Consider the following 18,878-nt stretch of genomic DNA (forward strand, 5'->3'; position numbering starts at 1 on the left):
TTACCGTTAACCTACGCAAGTAATAAAATAATATTATTAAATTAATTTGCTATACTACATTGTTGAGATATAGTTTAATCAAATTTGGACCAGTGATCGAAAATAAATGGATAGATGAGACGATTACGTCACGGTCTAGTTGGCACATCTCAATTTTAGTGGCACACTTTTAGGGAGGAATAATTTAATATAGATGATTGTCGGGGAAAAAAGCCATTCCAAATATACAAACCACTTTTTACCAACGTTAAAAATATATTAACTATACTTTCGCGTACCAAGGTACGAGTAAGTCGAAAATTTCCATTAAATTCCAAAGAGAAAAACCGTCCTAAATTCAATAAGAAAAAGCATCTAATGCATAAATTATACTTTAAAACAACCGAGAAATGAATCAGTCAAAGTTGCGGGTAAGAATCCTTGACGATTCGTTACGCTATTTTAAGAAAGTCTTAATTTTTGCAAATACTCGTTTGGGTGAATTTATAGGACTAGAAGGCATCATTAATAATAATTTAAATACGCGAAGGTTATTTCAGTCTGCGTAACCTCTAATTTCCAATTTTACAAATTAGCCGACAAAGAAGAGTTACAGTCATTAATTAAAGAAACTCGCCCAGAAGACAAATCAAAAATAATATTCCCATATCATTTGAATCTTTGTATATTAGCCCATTTTCAGACGGGGTAGGTACATATGTTCGAATTTCAATCGTCCGAACGGTGCAACAAATGTTCGAATTTCATTCGTCTGAACCGCCGAAATAACAAATGTTTCAATTGTTCGAATTGGACAACTTGTTTGTTTCATTCGTCCGAATCGGTAGCATCACTTGTCGGAATTCTGTCGCCAAATTAGTATTTCTTATTGCTGTTTTTTTTGGTCCGGATATTTTTTAGTGCAAGAATTAAAAATAAAAAACTACATTGTAAATATCGTTGTTTTTTAGTAACAGGGTTGCCACAAAATTTTCAGATTCAAATTCCCTGACTAGTCCCTGTTTTCCCTGATCATTTTAAGAGATTTTCCCTGACTTATTAAGGCCAAAATTTTTCTTTTATATTTTACTTTTATCAGAAGTTAATAAATTTAAATGGACTTACATTTCAGTAAAAGGTTATTGCAATGTTGAAACAATTAGCCAAACATTCAAGGAAATAAATGATAATCGTGAAATTGGTCATACATCTAGAGTTAAATTACCTTCAAAAAGTGCCCAGATAAAATTGAATTCCCTGACTTTTCCCTGAACTTTTACCAATTCTTAAAATTCCCTGACATTTCCCTGAACTTTTACCAATTCTTAAAATTCCCTGACATTTCCCTGACTTTTTAGGCCCATTTTTAAATTCCCTGACTTTTCCCTGATTTCCCTGACGTGTGGCAACCCTGAGTAAGTGGGAATTGCGTTGAATGTTGTGGATATTTTAGGTTAGGTTCACGTTTATTTTCTTATATTAACAATATTAAAAAAAAAACAACCAATTCCTAATGTTCGAAAAAACGGACAAACGATTATTCGAACAAATGAAATTCGAAAGTAAAGTTAACATAAATTGAACGACTAAATCACCAACAAAAGTTGTGATAAATTTTTCGGGCAAATGAAATACGTTTTCGGATCCTGTTTTCCGGCATTCGGACAAATGATCATTCGGACATTTGTACCGCCGTTCGGACGAATGAAATTCGAACAAATGTACCCAAGTCTTTCAGACGATCATAAAATATGGTTTATTTTAAGCCAAGAATTAATAAAAAATGCAAATAAATATATCAGTGAAACCCCTGAAAATTAAATTACGCAGAGGCACGCAATGGTTGGTCGTTATTTTCAGACACGCATAAAAATAATAAAATATACGCATACCGTAAATGTAATTTGTAAAATGGTCTCCTTAGAGGTTATAGTTTAGCTGGTACGTAGGATAAAATACCAAAACACTCGGACTTAACCCAATCCCAGCGTATGGACACACTACCAGGTAAACCAATAAGGTACTATATAATTAATTATTAGGAGAGGGTTGTGCAGACATTAAGGTGCCCATGCAAAAGGCTTATCCGAAAGGGGGGCTAAAAATCATTAAAGCTTAGCGTGACGTATGTCAATCGTGTACAGTTTCACCCCAAAAATACTTCAAGTACATTGCAATTCACCAATTTAAATAATGTAAAGGTATTGTCAAATACCACAAGTACAGCCCATTTCAATAGTTTTGACACGCGCTTTTATTTTACCGCAATTGGCCAAAATGGTACTTAAGAACGAGACTATTTTTAAAAACGCGCTAAATTTTTGAAACCGATAGATGGCGGTAATGTTATTGAAACTGGCAAATTGGCATGACCAAGGATTTTTCCGGACCATTGTTAAGGTAAAAACCAAAAGTAAAGGTCTAAGCTGACACGCGTTTGACTGCGCTTACATCTTCTGATAAAAGGTGATACAGACCGGCCTCTCTTTGATAACGCCTCCAATTATCAATGGAATGCGCGATTTGATTGACACACAAAAGAACGGTCTTAGAGTTCCCCTCGGAGAGAAATTGTTTAGTCGACTAAGGATATTATTTTGTTACTGCCATTACGTTTTTCCGTTATTAAAAATTAGATGGATTACGTGCGGAGAGTAATTTCAAACGATAACCAAATTGTTTTGATTTATGGCTACCACACACGTCAACATTTATTTGTAATACTCAAACGTCCGTGTTTGCAATTGGCCCCTATAACTACGGTGTTGTTAAGAAGTAGATAATGTTTATTTTACAGATAGCAGTTTCGCCACAATATTTTGAGATTCAAAATTTTAAATTCCCTGTTTTCCATGAACATTTTAAGGTATTTTCCCTCAGTTTTATATTTTAATTTTAACAAATCAACTCATATTTCAGTAAAAAGAGGTTATTGCAATGTTAAAAAATTAGCAACACTTTCAAGGAACTAAATCATAGAATTTGTCATAGATCTAGATTAAAATTACCATCAAAACGTGTCAAGATTAAGATTAAATTCCCTGACGTTTTACAAATTCTTAAAATCCCCCGACCTTTCCCTGACTTTTTAGGCCCATTATTAAATTCCCTGACTTTTCACTGACGGTGTGGCAACCCTGTTTTAGCGGGGTTGACTGATTTAATAAAAAATCATTAATTTAATTCAAACATTTTTCAAATTCTTTAAATTCCCTGACTTTTCCCTAAATCATTTGAGCTTCCGATATGCAAGGGCACCAACTGTTTGGAGATAATCTCAAACAAAACTAGTGCAGGGTAGCCACAGGAAACCCTCCCAATTGTTTATAGGGAAAATAGGAAATATTTAGCCGTTTTATAGAAAATTATAGTAATTTTTAGGTAGATACAGGAAATTATAGGAACGTTCAGGTGAATTAAATTGGAAATTATTGGAATAATTTTAATAAAGAAAAAATGCTTTTAAAGGAACTTTGGTTGAAAAGAAATATTACATTTAATGTGAAAACATCACAGACTGTGACTAGATAAACGTATTAAAGTAATATTACATTTGCATGTTAAAACACCAGCTAGCCGTATAAGTCAATGATATTAGTGCTTTAGGTAAAAGGCTACAGGTATGTTTTTCCAGCGCCTTCTATCGAACTTTAAAACAATATTGAAATCAAAGCGCAAAGCATGAAAACTACGAAAATTGACAAATTATAAGAAGACAATCTAAATATAGGGCAAATTAGAAATATAGGAAGTGTGGTCAACTGGTCATCCTGTTAGTGTAACCAATATTTTCACAGGGTTACTCATTATATTATTGGCATTTAAAACTAAATAGGTTCTATAGTTTAAATTAAACTAGGTTTTCAATAAGATAATTAATACAGTCAAATTTCTTATTAAAACCTTTAGATTAATTTTAACTCATTATGGAAAACTTTCTAAGCCCCTATATTTCCTTGATTTCTATAAAAAAAATGGGAATTTTCATGATATTTATGGGTTTTCCAGGTCTGTATGAACTCTGGTACCCAAAATGATTCTGGTTATTTTGTTAAATGATCTAACAACATTGACATTGTGTTAATTTCCCTAAAATTAAATTAAGATACCAAAATTTAGTATTTTTCCTACTGTCTCATTGAAAATTAATGATAATTGGTCACGTTGTTAAATTTGCGACATTTGATTTAGCCACTACGATGGTATCATAATACAATTGAAAGGTGTATTTTTACCTTTACAACCGCAAGATCTGGTAGTAACCCGACTTTTCCGATCCGCGTATCGCAGCATATTGTCAAAGAGCATAATCCAGTCCGTGTCTTCGTCCCAGAGAATACGTCCATCCTCGTCCACCACACTGTCGAAGGAGCGTCGTCTGCTGCCGTTTCCGAGAGCCGAGGCCCCTCCGTTCGACACTTCGACGGCCACCACTTCCGAGTAAGATGATGACTCCGAAGACGCCGGCGAAGACGCGCCGGCGACCGAGTCACTCGTTTCGGGGAAGCTACGACTGGCGGCACCGGCGCATCCATTATCCACCGACGTACTCGCGGTGCCGGTGCTAACGCCGGTGACAGTGGTGCCGATGGTTTGTCGCCGATGCTCGTGACCATTCTTCTTAGAGAACCCGTTACTGGTGACCGGAGGTACGCTTACTTTGTCCCGTTCCTTGACCAATTCGTCGTCGGGAGTGTCCGAATTGGACTCCACCGAGGTGGGCATATCATGAATAAATGGCTCACTTTTGAAAGATATGTTTCGGTTGATAGTCGTTATTTAGTAATCGGAACGGAAATACAAATCGAAAAGGAAATTGTTTTGGTCGAGATTGCGAACGCTATCTCGATAGAGAGCGTTGGACGCGAAGTGGTGGACCGAGGGTTAGCGAAACGCGTCGCCTGTATTTCATCGCCGCATTTCTAGCGGCTGCTTCGGGACGGCCACACTGCGGGAGCGGCGGCGGCGGCGAGGTACGCTCTACGTAGCGGCTAGTCCTCGTATTCCTTTCGGAGTGGGACCTTCTGACACGGCGCGTAATCCCCATGGAAGGCTTGCCCTGCCGAGACCCGAATCTTCGATCGACACGGCACGAACAGAAACGTGTCTCAAATAATATAATCGTGACGATTCCTCATCATCCGCGCGCTACGCGAACTCCCGCCGCGCTTAAAACGAAGGAAAAACAACAACGGCCAAGGCTTAATAATAGTTTTTGAATCGGCGCGCACCAGAGAGAAAAGGAGTAAGCAACAAAAACGACCAAGTCGACTGGCGACGATCTCTACCGATCTCACGAGCGGCCGGATGAGAAGTAGTACTGCACGTTAGCTTCCACGCGCCCCGTTAACCGAAGGGGGCCGTTGTGGGGGGCGGGGAAAAGGGAAAACTCGAAGCAGCCGGAGGATGCGGCCGAATGCTCGGCTTTTACTCGCTCGAGATCGATAATTTTCGGGCCGATCAAAACATCCCGATTAAAGAGGCGGCTAACGCGGCTTAACCGCTAAACACTTTCAGACGTGGCATCATTAAAAATTTTAAAGAAGACCTTTGCCAGGTGTCTCTGGTACCGAATTTGTTTACCACTTTAAACAACGGTGTTTTTACTCGTCGGTGAATGTCAAACGGTCTGAATCGATTTAGCAGACGAAATTCCCCGATTTCACCCAGTACCGCCCTCCTCCGGAATATAGAGCGAAAAAAATTAAGCGGGGTTTGGGGTCTTTGTGAAAAAACGGTGGGCCAGAGACCCCCCACAAAAGGGGACCCGAGGGTAGACACGGCGTTGGCGGGACTTTTAATTCCCTTCTCGGGTCTGTACCGACAGACACTATTATGAATGAGAGGGGAAAAAAGCGTCCAGCCATCTATGACAGTTTTACACCGGAGGGGAGGGGGTGCCAAGGAATTGTACGGTCTATTCCCCCTTATCTTCATACCCCTCCCAAGAAAACACGGAAACATTTTCGATAAACCACGTGCTTCAAAAACATGTTTCGTAAAATCTCAATTATATCGACGCTATGGAAATAACGGCCAAAAAAAATGCCTTTATCGCTTCATTATTTTCGTAGGTACGTAAAAAAGACGTTTAAATCGAGACGGCCAAAGATTAAGCATTAAAAGGGAGACAAACGATCATTTCTCGACAGTTGAAACCCTCCTCCCCAAGTCCCTTCCCTTTAAGAGTGCTACCCCCCTCCCCCCCCCATACCCGCGAGAACGTCAACTGCTATTTCCACTTTCCCTCCTGATTTTGGTGCACTGCGGGGAAGGGAGCCCGGCTGGGTGAAAATATACAATATTATAGGCAAACTGACGATGCGCGCGCAGTAGGGCCAGGCACCCCCCCCCCCTCCTCTTTCTAGGCAAAACAGGCAATTTAGCCCCTGTTCTGGTAAATCGGGAATCTACTAGGCAATAAAGTCTTAATTAGATTTTCTGGCATTCTTTTAAAATAAAACGGTTTTTGGCCTTTAAATGTCAAACACAATGTATAAGTAGGAAGAGTCATAAAAAATATTAGTTCTGTCAGGATTCCAAGGCGGGAATAATACATTTTTGGTTTTTTTCAGATGCTGGGGTCTAAATGTTGGTAGCTAGGAATAGTCAGGAGAACGAAAATAGATTACCCCACTCTTTAAAATTTTGAAAATTATTTAGTAAGAATTTTACCATCCTAAATTTCAAAAATTGCCTCTTAAGAACTTTACTCCACTCTTTAAAATTTTACATTGCTCTTAAGATTTCTGGTAAAAACTTTTACCTAGCTCTTAAAATTTTAAAAATTGTTTAGTAGAAATTTTCCCTCTCTTAAATTTCCAAAATTGTTCATCAAAACTTTTACGCCACTCTTAAAATTTCAAAAAATGTTGAAAATCTTTAATGCATTATAAAATTTAAAAAATTATTTAATTAATATTTTACGATACTCTTAAAATTTTTAGCCTGCTCAATTTCAACAATTCTTTGATTAAAATTTAAAAACCAGTTTAATAAAAATCAGAACTACGGTTCACCGGCCTCAAAAACATATTCATTTTATAACCAAAAATTTTAACTACTTTAAAATGGAATAATTCAACTTTTTGGGGGCTACTTAGCATTAAATATGATTGATAACCAACTCCCTAAAACATACAATACGATAAGTATTTTAAAATGACATTTGTCTAGGGATTAAGGCTTTTTTTTTAAATTTCATAATTCTATTATTATACCGCTACACCATAAATTTATATAAATCATTTTTGGCATTGATGTGTAAAAAATAAAGTCATCACATCCTCTTACACCCACACTTAATAAACGTTTTCATAAACGCACATTTTATCGAAGAATGTAAAGAATGTGGGATTATTTTTCCTTGTAATTTACAAGTTTCATATCCTATATGCATATTTCATCAAATTATAAATATTGGGTTCCGGAAAACTATTGCGCTAATCCTGTTTTCGAAGATAATCCCACTCTACTTGCGCTCCCCCCCCCCCTCCCTTTTTGATTACGTAGCGGAAAAGTTCGCTAACGATGCGCTGGCGCCATCTATCAGAGAAAAATGGGCTCACCCATTTCAGTTGTGGCCGAGGGCAAAATTTCTCCGTTACTCCTTACTTCATCGAATTTTTGTAATAATATTTGCAGCCTGTGGAGAAAGTGAAATCAATTAACACAAAAACATTTACAACTTCGTATAAATTAGAACTAATACGAAACAGTTAACTTTTCATAATAAATAAACGACGTTTGATTTAATAGGAGTTTCCATAAAATAAATCAATATAAAATTAAAAGTATAAAATGTTTTTCTCTGCGCTGCAAGCTTAAGCTTTTTAGCAGGGGTGTGAGAGTCCTGTTTATTAGGTTTCGTGTCGAGTTCCGAATCTTGGAAAATTGGACTTGCGAGTCTTAACTAATTTTCTAAAAGAGTCCTATTCAAGCCCCAAATTTTATCCTACCTTTTTGAAATCAGAAAAAATTATTTTAACTAATTAATAATTATTCATCATGTACTTGACTAATTATTAAATTTATATGACTAATTTGAAATTTCCAATTAGTATTAAAATGTTACAAAAATTATCAAAAACTAAATTTAATTACCACTTTTATCAGGAATTTATCGCTTTTGTGATAAATATTGACTACTAAATTATATTATTCGCATAATACTTGGAGGCAAAGCAAATAAAATCGCCAGAAAATAACTCGCGGGGAAATAATGGACTCGCTGGGTATTTTTAATTTTATTTATATACTTGAGTCCATTTCGAGTAATTTTTTAAGCCCTGGCAAAGGACGCGGTGGCCGGGTACCTGATTGAGTCCTAGAAAAACGATTTTAGAGTCTCAAGTCCAAGTACTCGCTCTACTTTTTAGTACTTTATTAGCATGTGCATTTCGCACATATACTTCCAAGTTTCAAAATCTTTATAGTCTCCAGCGCGTGCTCATTATCTTCAATAACTATAGCTAGCGACGTAGAAAGAACATTTACACCTTGGAAACTAAATAAAATACTTACTTTGGGCCAGCAATGCTGTATTTCTTGCTCAAGTCTTTCCGAACAGCCTCCCCGACGTGTTTGTAAATTTCTACCAGAGTTAAAATTGCAGTATCTCGAACCTGAGAGTTAGGGTCACCGAGTAGAATTACTATTTGAGGCATTAGTTTGGAAATTGACAAGGCTTGAGAACCGTGCCTGTAAAGAAGGCAAGACAATTGTTAAAGAATAATTAAACTAAACAATAAATGTAATTTCAAATACCACTAGTTACCTAATTAAAGTATCTTTAAGAAGAAGCATCATTTCATCTCTAATTCGAAAATTTTTATGACTAAAAGAAGGAGCCAGTTTCTCAAAAATATACTGAAAATAAAATTAAAAAATTAGATGAAATTGAATAATTTTCATTATAAATTATGCAAATTACCTGAGGTGACGAAACGGGATTCATTAATTTCAATAGAAGAGATTTAGCTAGAGCTCTAACCTATAACACAAAAATATCGTAATGAATATGGAACTATAAATTAAAAAATATCTCCAAGAACATGAGGGATATCTCGGCCATTCGTGACCGATAATATCGGACAATATATCAGCAGTTATATCGTACAACATATCATAACAGTAGTGTATATGATAAAATCATTGTAAAAGACAGTTCAGTACACTGTCATACCATTTTATTCTAATTTTTCATGAAAAAAGTTTGCAAGAGCATATCCGAATATGTTTCTATAATATCACAAATCTAATATTGTTGTTTTTAATTTGTTTACACTCGTAACCCCCTGTCTAAAAAAAGGGTATGATCTGAAGGGGAACGGGGGATCAAGTTTCGATCACTGAGTATTGTGTTTGCACTGAATTGAATTAAATTAAAGATTCGTCCGTAGACAATTGTGTCGCAAAAGGTCTTTATTAACCAGTCGATAATACACTAGCTAATCAGGATCTCGGTCTTCTAAGTACTTCTGAAGTCTGGCGCACGTGGCGTGGCAAATCAAATCCAATATTATCATTAGTTAGTTAATCATGAATTTTTTATTTTTTTTCTGAAAATATTTTTCTAATACTGATATTGGCCAATATCATCTTCGTTTAAGCCAATATTAGCCGATATCGATATTAGAAAAATAGTCCAATATATTGGTTACCGATTTATTATGTTCCTAAAACTATATCCTCAACATTATTATTTAAATAAAAATGACGCACGAGCCTAGTTTCAAAATATTCGTTAATTCAACAATAAAAATTAGTTAAACAAAACCATGACAAGATTAAGGGTACCTCCCCCATTTAAGGACCATTTACAATTAAGGGTTAAATTAAACAATTTGCATAATAAACAATACAGAAAAATAACGAAAAGCGCATAAAAATTTATAATTTATGAAAATTAAGAATATTTCTTAAGGAGGTTAGAGAAAAGGGTTCTTTGGAGTTTGCGTCCAAGATGTGGGCGTATCATTAAAGATCATCATTTACCATCAAAATACCCCCTCCCGTCTGCCTGTCTCCCAGGCCCAATGCACGCTTATAGCCCCCATTTTTAAAAGGCAGCGTAGAATTTAATGTGGGTGAGGTTTTTAAAGGTCCCGGAGAAAGAAAATTAAAGGATCAAAGAGAATCAACAAGCTCTAAGTACGGGTTTCTACATCCTCAACAAGCAACAAAACTTAACTGGAACTAATTTTAAAACCGAGACATTCAATTGATACAAAAGCAGCTAATACGAATAAAGGGACTACAACTTAAAGGAACTTTTTATCTTTCAACGCCCTTTATATATTCTTGAAAAACATTTAGAATTGGTAATTCAGGGCTGCCACAGTTTCTTCATATTCAAATTCCCTGACTTTTCCAGGTTTTCTCTAATTATCTAAGGGATTTTTCCATGAATTATTTTGTGCCAAGATTTTGTATTTTTAACCTATATTTTAGTAAATGTTCCCTATTTGCGAACAAAATTAAATTTCCTGACTTTTCCCTGAATTTTAGACTAATTTTTAATATTCCCTGACATTTCCCTGATTTTTAGACTAATTTTTAAAATTTCCTGACATTTCCATGATTTTTAGACTAATTTTTCAATATCCCTGACATTTTCCTGATTTTTAGACTAATTTTTCAATATCCCTGACTTTTCCAGGTTTTCCAGGTACCGTGGCAACCCTGTTTTTGTTCTATTAAGTAATGTCATGATAGTTTGAATATTACTAATCAGAAACTAAAAGTGTCTTGCGTCGCTAATTGTTATCATCAAACGTATTCTTAAAGCGTACAGCTTGTTTGAGTCATGGGTTTATTTTGTTGAAACTGTCTTAAAATCGGTACTAATGTTATCACTAAATAAAATCTTTACAAAAATGAGTCAAATTATATTTTCTTTCCCAAGGGAAGATTGTCGTACGAAAGAGAATCCCATGTAATGTTTTCCTTCAAAAGCCTGGTTAAATTTAAGTTTTTCAAAATATATCTTTCATAACAGCATTCCAAAACCTTGAATGTTAATTTAACAAGTAAAAAAAGTGGTTGAACAAGTCACGACTATAAGCAGAAGTTAAAATTCTTGAACTGTAATCCTATCTTACATGCTAAAGATTTATAATTACCTGGTCTTTACTATCCCCCAACCGATCAACGGTAGCGGGTAACACTGTAGAGATGTAGGGTCTAAATTCGTCTTTTAATTTATCAGCTACAATGATTAGCGTTTCCAGTCCATTTTGTGCCACCTACAAAGCCATGAAAGAAATCATTGTCAATAAAAAAGGGAGAAAAGTTTCCTTATAGTAGTGAAACAATGGTAGAAAACCAAACGATAGTGACCTTGAAATTACTGCTTTTCAACCAAGAGACAAGACCGTCTACAAGAGCTCCCATTTCTTCGCATTCTATAGTGTTAATGGGGTTTTCTAAATACACTAAGAGGTCACTGCCCAGTTGCAGACGCTTCTTCGTGTCCTGGCTTGTTGAGATTGGACTCACAAAATCTTGCAAGGACGTCATGGCCATTTTTTTTTTGCTTTCTCACTCACTACCTTTGACTAATAAATAGGTTGCTGCCCAATTAAGGAACTTGGAATCCTGGTGCCCGCTTATTTCACCAGTTTTCTGGTGATGGAATGAAACTTAGGCATCACCTGCAAAAAGTTAAGTAATTAAAACTCTTAAACATACTCCTACCACAATATCAAAAATGTACGTTTCACGACTATTGCTCAATAGTCTTAAAACTTAAGGATGTCAACAAGGTTATTTTCATTATGAATACTGTAATTAGCTTAGTGTCATTGAAACTCCCTACGATTAATGTATATAAAGTCATCAGTAAAGGTATACACTAATTTTGTTTAATGGAAAGAAGCAGATAAGCTTTATACCTTATCCGCAACATATTTTAAAAGGTTGGTCTACATGTATTTTACAAACACGAGCAATTACCTAAAGCTTGCTTTGGTATCCACAAAAATAATTACTACAACATGTGGTCTCAACTGCTACATTGTAACAGTACCTTTAGTACTAGATTAAGAGCTTGAATAATTAACTACTAGACTAGAATGACTTCCTAAACTCTAATGAAAATGCAATTCTTTCATAACATTTTCTTTTTAATTTATCGTATTCAAACTAGTCTTTGAAAAAAGTGTGACAAATTTAAATGTCAAACAGTTATGATAAATATTTTATTTTATTGCTAAAGTACACTGTGAACAGCCTACTGAAGTTCAAAGATATTCGAAAGTATATTTGTCAATTCTGAATTTTTATAGTATGAAAAAGGGGCCCCTAACATTTCAACATATTGTCCAAATTGAATTTACAAATACAGATGTGTTTGACTGACCTAACCTTCACCTGGACCCCATTGAATATTTTATTTAGCAAGACTTGCAAATATGCATTTGCTGTCATAAAAGCTAATTTAAAACTTTTCTACGAAGGCGCAAACAATCAACGATCGATGATAATAAACTAGAAATAAAACTGGCTTGAAATAGAAGTTAAATTAATTATTAATACAGAACCGACAGAAACAGCAATAGTATAATAGGGATAATGTACAAAAGATAAAATTAAAACTATGCTACGTAAGCAATTTTTGCATCTCCTACACAATCTATATTCACCAGTTAAAAAAAATCTTTCACTGTTACAAGCTATTTTACAACATGGAAGTGAATAGGAATAGATATATAAAATTTCCCGATAGCCAGGGCCTTACGACGCCAAGTCTTAATTGCTAGGCGTTGCATCGGGTAAATAGTTGGTCTGAAAGCGGGCGACTTTTCGGGGCCATTCGGTTTCTTCGGTAAACAGTTTTCGCGCCGCCCAGTTTTTGACTGGGGTTTCGGTTTAAAGCGTATAAATTCAAAATTTCCAAGGAAACATACCAAATATCTTTTCCATGAGCCTCCAAAATAAAGTTAAGTCTGTTTTCTGTACTATTTTTACTTTATTGACAATAAAAACCGCTTATTTTTTGGAAAGATGAAAAATTACTTTCAGAGGACTTGGCTCGCGTCGACTACGACCGATCTCGAAAAATCACGGCGACTTCGTGACGTCATCACGCATATTGACGTGCAGTTCAATGCGCAGACGCAGAAGCTGCGTTAGAAGCCCGTCTCAAAAAGGCAACAAGTTTCTCCAAAACTTTTGGTATTTAAAAAAAAATTAAATAAATAAAAAGCCACTTTATAATCTGCGCGTAAAAAAAACTCGTTCGCTTGTTACGTATTATAGAATGATGTTCACATAATCGTCATCAGTAATAAATTAGGGCGGGGCAACTTTGAACGACGTTAAAATGCATCGATTGAAACGCCAAAATTCATAACTTAAAACGCAACTAACGCATTGATTTAAACGCAAAAATTAATGACTTAAAACGCATCGATTGAAACGCCAAAATTCATAACTTAAAAAGCATCGATTGAAACGCCAAAATTCATCACTTACAAAGCATATATTGAAATGCTAAAATTCATAACTTAAAAAGCATCGATTGAAACGAAAAAATGCATAACTTAAAAAGCATCGATGGAAACGCAAAAATTAATTACTTAAAACGCATCGATTGAAACCCAAAAATTAATAACTTAAAACTCATCGATTGAAACGCAAACAATAATCGATGGAAACGCAAAAAGTAATCAATTGAAACGCCAAAAATGTATTTATTGAAGCGCAAAAACCACTGCCCACGACGCAAAAAAGTGAAACGAAACCAATTTAAGATATAATACTGTTTCATTTTAATAGTTTTAAAATTCCATATCTCGTAAACACATTTTTTGAAAAACTCCAATTTAATTAATCACAATTATGTAATGACTTTTTTTTTCTTCTCGAAAACCACTAATATACAAAGCTCTACTATATATGATAATATCGATACAATAATTTAGAATCTCAAAAATTCGATAAAGTCCACCAAAAACCTTTATATATTTATTAATGTTTTCCCTTCCTTACTTCCTCATTTTAATATAAGCTTACATTATATGGAGAAATACTTTTAGGGATTCTAGAATAAAAACGATTTTTTTTATAGGAATGCAACATTGTATATAGTTTTGCCATAAAAATAGATGAAAACAAAATGGCGGGGCTCTATTTTACTTTATTTTACTTGTAATTTCATTTTGAGAGCCAGGGTTAATACTTAAACTATAAAAACAAATAACGGCCAAAAGGATTGGAAAACCACAATATTTTCCTTATTGGGGAGTTTCAAAAGTACACTTAAATATGGCACAAACATGAATACCAAACCTACATTTACAACGGTACAATTTTTCGCGTATACAAATATTATACAAAGCACACTGTTTTTCTCTTATTTCTGTACATGGTACGTACCAATCAGTGTGTGAGTAACGGTGTAACCTATAGCGACTTTTTACTAGCCTTTCTTTCATGTATAGAAAATCAACCGGTTATATATATACACACTAATCGGACAACTACTCTTATAATTATATATCTTTTAAAACAATATTGTACTTAGTTTTTTCGTTTGCCTGTACAAAAAAAATTCACAAATGTTTTTTCATCCCCTATCTACATTGTTATTATAATTATTTCTTGGAGGAAATTTGAATTACAAATATTTTTAATTGCTAATTTAAAGAAAGTATTCTAATATGGTGTGTCATCGTCAAAGAAATATCTGAATATAAATCATGGCTTTTCAAGCGGATACTTTGACGTATATTCAATCTGCAATTTTGCTTTACTAGTATTAAATAAATTTTACACAATTTTCATTAGATAGAACTTTAAATTGACACTAACAAAAATTAAATAAATTATGTCGATGTTAATATATTGAGCATTTCGTTACCTTAGTTCCAAAGCCAAGTAAATCATGTATTAAGTGAAAATTTCATTGTGAAAAAGAAATACAAAATTAAACGTAAAAATGTTGGAAATTATAAGTTTAAAGTTTCAAAATTATGGGTTTTTTTTAATTTTCTTAAATATTGCGTAGTGTAATTTTTTAATGGTACATTTTTTTATATAATTTTTCTTGAGATAAAAAAAAGTATAAAGTTTCAAAATTATCGATTTTTATTTTCTTAAATATTGCATAACGCTATTTTTTAATATTTCATTTTTTTAATATAAAATTTTGTTTTTGACATACCTGGTTTTTGATCTGAGGCAGCGATTTTAGCCACCCCTAACCCCCAAAGAGTAAAAGCAACTAAAACATAAATTCAAATTTCCTCCAAAATTTATCCCATGATAAAACTTAATTAAACTCATTTGATATAATTGTTTTTATAACGATGGTATTTTTTAATTTAATTATTTAGAAATATACGGATGGATTATATATTATATACTAGAAATAGCACCAACTCTCAAAAGAAAAAAAAAGAAAAAGTTTCGTTTATATTTATTGTATTCGTAAATTTTAAATAATAATTTGTTTTATATTAAAAATTGTTATCACACGATATTTTTTTAATTTAATAATTACATATTAATCAGTGGTAACGGACCGCCCATCATTTGGTTTTGAGTTAATAAGTATCATTCAATCGGTTAATTAGATTAAATTTAAATAAAATTTAATTGCAACGGTGGATATGTGTTTACTAATTGTGGCTATTCCAGTGTCGTAAAAATCAGCACACTTCTATAGGGTAAACTATCTTTGGAAGGCGGTTGTTGTCGTTATTAATATCATATTTTTATTGTAAAATGTTTAATATTTATGTAGGATTGTCTTCTCGTATTTAACACTTCAGTATTGAGTAATACAAACGAACAGGCAGTGAATTGGATTTTTGTCAAAAGCGTTGGAAAAATGTTTAGTGGGACTAAAATACCAAGGCCGAACGGCTGTGACGTGCTTCATTCATACTCCTACGTCAGCCTCATATTTTCAAGTTACTGTAATACATAACCCCCGACCAGCTGCCTACCCTCCCCACTTTCCGTTGCCCACTCTGCGTTACAAATAATAATAATTAGTACGTTTATTTTACAAAAAGGAATATTTTTTGTAAATATTGATACACCTGGGAAATTGGAAAATATTAAGCTAGTGTTGTAAGTCGGAAAATTTTCCGGAAAATGATCAAGGCCTTTTTACCGGAAAATTTTCCGTATTATTCCGAAAAAAAGTTTTCATTCCATGATCAGCTAAAACTCTAGACTAGTTTAAACTGATTAACAATGTAACACTATTAATGTTTTGTAGTATGTTTTCTGTTATTAGACATTTTATATCGATAAAAAGTTAAAAACATTAAAAACCCTTAAAAAGTAATTTATGTTTCAATTTTTTATTTTTCCGATTTGCGGAAAATTTTCTGGAAATTCTTCCGCATTTTATTTTTCCGGAAAATTAACAACACTATATTAAGCTATGATTTAGTTTAAAATAATCGTATAAATTTAATATTTTACTATACTTAAACAATTAGAAAAAATTTACGTAAGTTTATTTTAAAAACATTTATTTTAAATATTTGTAAATGTTTTTAAAATAACATGAAGTATCCGTTATCGTAAATTATTTCCAATTGTTTAACTTTTAAGTATAGTTTAAAATATTTGTGCAAATTAAAAGCAAACTTTTGAAGTGTTAAATATAAGAAAACTAACTTGAATAATGTAAATTAGGTCGTTTTAAAAGACATGATGAAATTCGCGTAAATATTTTTCGTTAAATTTCACACTCTCAAAAAGACGGAACTTTTGAAAAAAGTTGTTTAGTTTCGATTAAATTAAAAAAATTCGTTTTTTATATATATAAGATTTCATATCATAAGCGTTTTTTTTTGTTTTCAAGAAGGCAATATTGTATATATATATATTTATATAATATTTTTTTTTCATTTTAAATAGTTCTTAATAATTAGGTCCACCAATCCAGCTTTGAAAAAATGTATAGTTTGATTTGTAATATCAACAAAAACGAGGTTACAGTTCCAACAATTTTTCCGAATAATTATCTTCCCAACGCCTCTCTCAAAGCATCAAGTTATATATTTGTTGTCAGAATAGAACAAGTATTTAATTAATATTTACAAGAGATTTCCGGTGATTTTCTTGTATATATTGACGAAGGTAAAGTAACCAGTATCACTTTTGTGTTATTGTGTGCATTTATTTAACATTCGCACAAATGCTGTCCTTTCAGAGCAACTGAGCAACGTATATTGTTTTTATATTTCCTTAATGAGTCACTCTTGCTTTATTATTTGTGGTTACTGAAATTAAACAAAATGTTAGGTTTGCTGCTGATCAGCGGTTAATGCCATAACGAAAATATTAATAAATAAAATAGATAAAATTGTAAGTCTATCGTCTGAACATAGCCATTATCTCCAATTGAAAATTAATATTTTCTTAGTTTAATCAAAAGTCAATAATATCGTTCCATAAGTATGACACTTTATTAAAAAAGAAAGTTAGGTTTTGTGGTGTTTTAGGACCTCTAGTGATCAAGGTTATTTGGCCAAAAAAATAAATGTAATAGGTAAAATCCTAAGTCTATAATAATCTACCATAAGTATGACACTTCATTAAAAAAGATAAGTTAGGTTTCGTGGTATTTAGGACCTCTAGCAGTCAATGTTATTGTGCCGAAAATAATAAATGTAATAGGTAAAATCATAAGTCTTTAATATTTATATGTAAGTACGACATTTCATATTAGCCTCTCAAATATTTCCAAAAGTGGCATACTTATGAATCAATACAATTTACTTATGGAAAAATAATAATAAATAATTAAGAGTGGCTTTAAGTGTAGAATTTAAAATAATGGAACGCTTACTTTGATTTCTGAGGAATTCTTAAATATTTGATATTACATCAAGAAAATATTTTTCAAGTTGCGAATTTAAACTCTTTAGTTGTTTAAACATAAAGGTAATAAATTGAAGACTGACCTTTTGACCTCCGGAACTTTAGATAAGCTCTATTATATATATATAGTTTCCTCCATCTCTCTTTGTGTATGTGTGTTTTTATTATTTGTTTGGCGAAAGAGATCTGCGTGTTGTGTTATCTGGGGCCCATCTCGCTTCGCTCTTAGGTCTTTCTGAAGGAAAAGAATGGGAACTTCGTCTTCTTGGCGGGAGGGGGCGCCATCAACATCGGCATCTGATTCTTATGGCTGATGTGGATCTGAAGTGTATTTTTGGTGAAAGAAATGAAATATTATAGCGAAAAAACTTAATAAGTTTCTAAAATATTGTCCTCGTCGAAAGCAATTAAGACCCAAAAGTGTTGGCGCCTTTTGAAATATCTACAGCGAGCAGCGTTGCCAAGTTCTGAAAATTAAATTATCGTACCAAACCAAAAAAATTATCGATTTCAGAAAAAAAATATCGTACGCCTGAAAACTGGCGGTAAATTTGAATATTTTATGAAATTCTAGACATTAAACTTGCGAAATTTATTTTTTAATAACACTTAAAGGAAAGTTTCAACATTCGAAAACTTATGTTTAAGAGTTTTAACTGGTTTTCAGCCAAATTAAATAATATCGTACATTATCGCACGCTTAAGCTGAATTATTGATAAATGCGTACTTAGTACGATATTGAAAATGTCATTCGTCCCAAACATTACATGTAGCTCGACATGATTGGCGTGTACGATAATTATCTGAGAGCTAGTCTTACCATCAACTACAAAGTCAACTAGATAGGTATGTATTGCAGGCGTTCTCTTTGGTCTATGGGATAATTTATCTTCGCTCGATTTTCAATCTTCTCTTTAGTCGGGCATAGCGATACGTTCTAAGACGCCACACTTGGTGGCGCTGGAGTGGAGAAAATTTTTAATTTTGATGACGTATTATGGCACACTTTTGGGTATTATGTCGCTTTTGTCGAAAGGAAGGCTATACATCT

At 33.5% G+C, this 18,878-nt stretch overlaps 2 protein-coding genes across 5 annotated transcripts in view; both read right to left on the minus strand.

Annotated features, from left to right (window-relative positions):
• Positions 1-13,084, minus strand: part of chb (CLIP-associating protein) — a 76,940-nt gene extending 63,856 nt beyond the window's left edge. Inside the window, exons 1-7 of the mRNA XM_090159324.1 lie at positions 12,888-13,084; positions 11,320-11,633; positions 11,103-11,225; positions 8,912-8,971; positions 8,756-8,847; positions 8,503-8,679; positions 7,548-7,624 (exon numbers count right to left, since the gene is read on the minus strand). Of these exons, the coding sequence (XP_090015450.1) occupies positions 7,548-7,624; positions 8,503-8,679; positions 8,756-8,847; positions 8,912-8,971; positions 11,103-11,225; positions 11,320-11,505 (715 nt within the window). The 5' untranslated portion in view covers positions 11,506-11,633; positions 12,888-13,084. The remainder of the gene's footprint in view (positions 1-7,547; positions 7,625-8,502; positions 8,680-8,755; positions 8,848-8,911; positions 8,972-11,102; positions 11,226-11,319; positions 11,634-12,887) is intronic.
• Positions 13,085-16,754: 3,670 nt separating this feature from the next.
• Positions 16,755-18,878, minus strand: part of Dgk (diacyl glycerol kinase 1) — a 193,722-nt gene continuing 191,598 nt past the window's right edge. For 3 of the 4 annotated variants that reach the window (XM_090158524.1, XM_090158522.1, XM_090158523.1), the window contains exons 23-24: positions 17,910-18,147; positions 16,756-17,225 (exon numbers count right to left, since the gene is read on the minus strand). In XM_090158524.1, the coding sequence (XP_090014650.1) occupies positions 18,052-18,147 (96 nt within the window). In that variant the 3' untranslated portion in view covers positions 16,756-17,225; positions 17,910-18,051. Of the gene's footprint in view, positions 17,226-17,909; positions 18,148-18,878 lie in introns of all 4 variants that reach the window. The other variant, XM_090158525.1, reaches the window with a different exon arrangement.

This window comes from Leiobunum rupestre, chromosome 9, assembly GCF_980474605.1.
Source record: "Leiobunum rupestre chromosome 9, qqLeiRupe1.1.hap1, whole genome shotgun sequence".
Classification (NCBI taxonomy): Eukaryota; Metazoa; Arthropoda; class Arachnida; order Opiliones; family Sclerosomatidae; genus Leiobunum; species Leiobunum rupestre.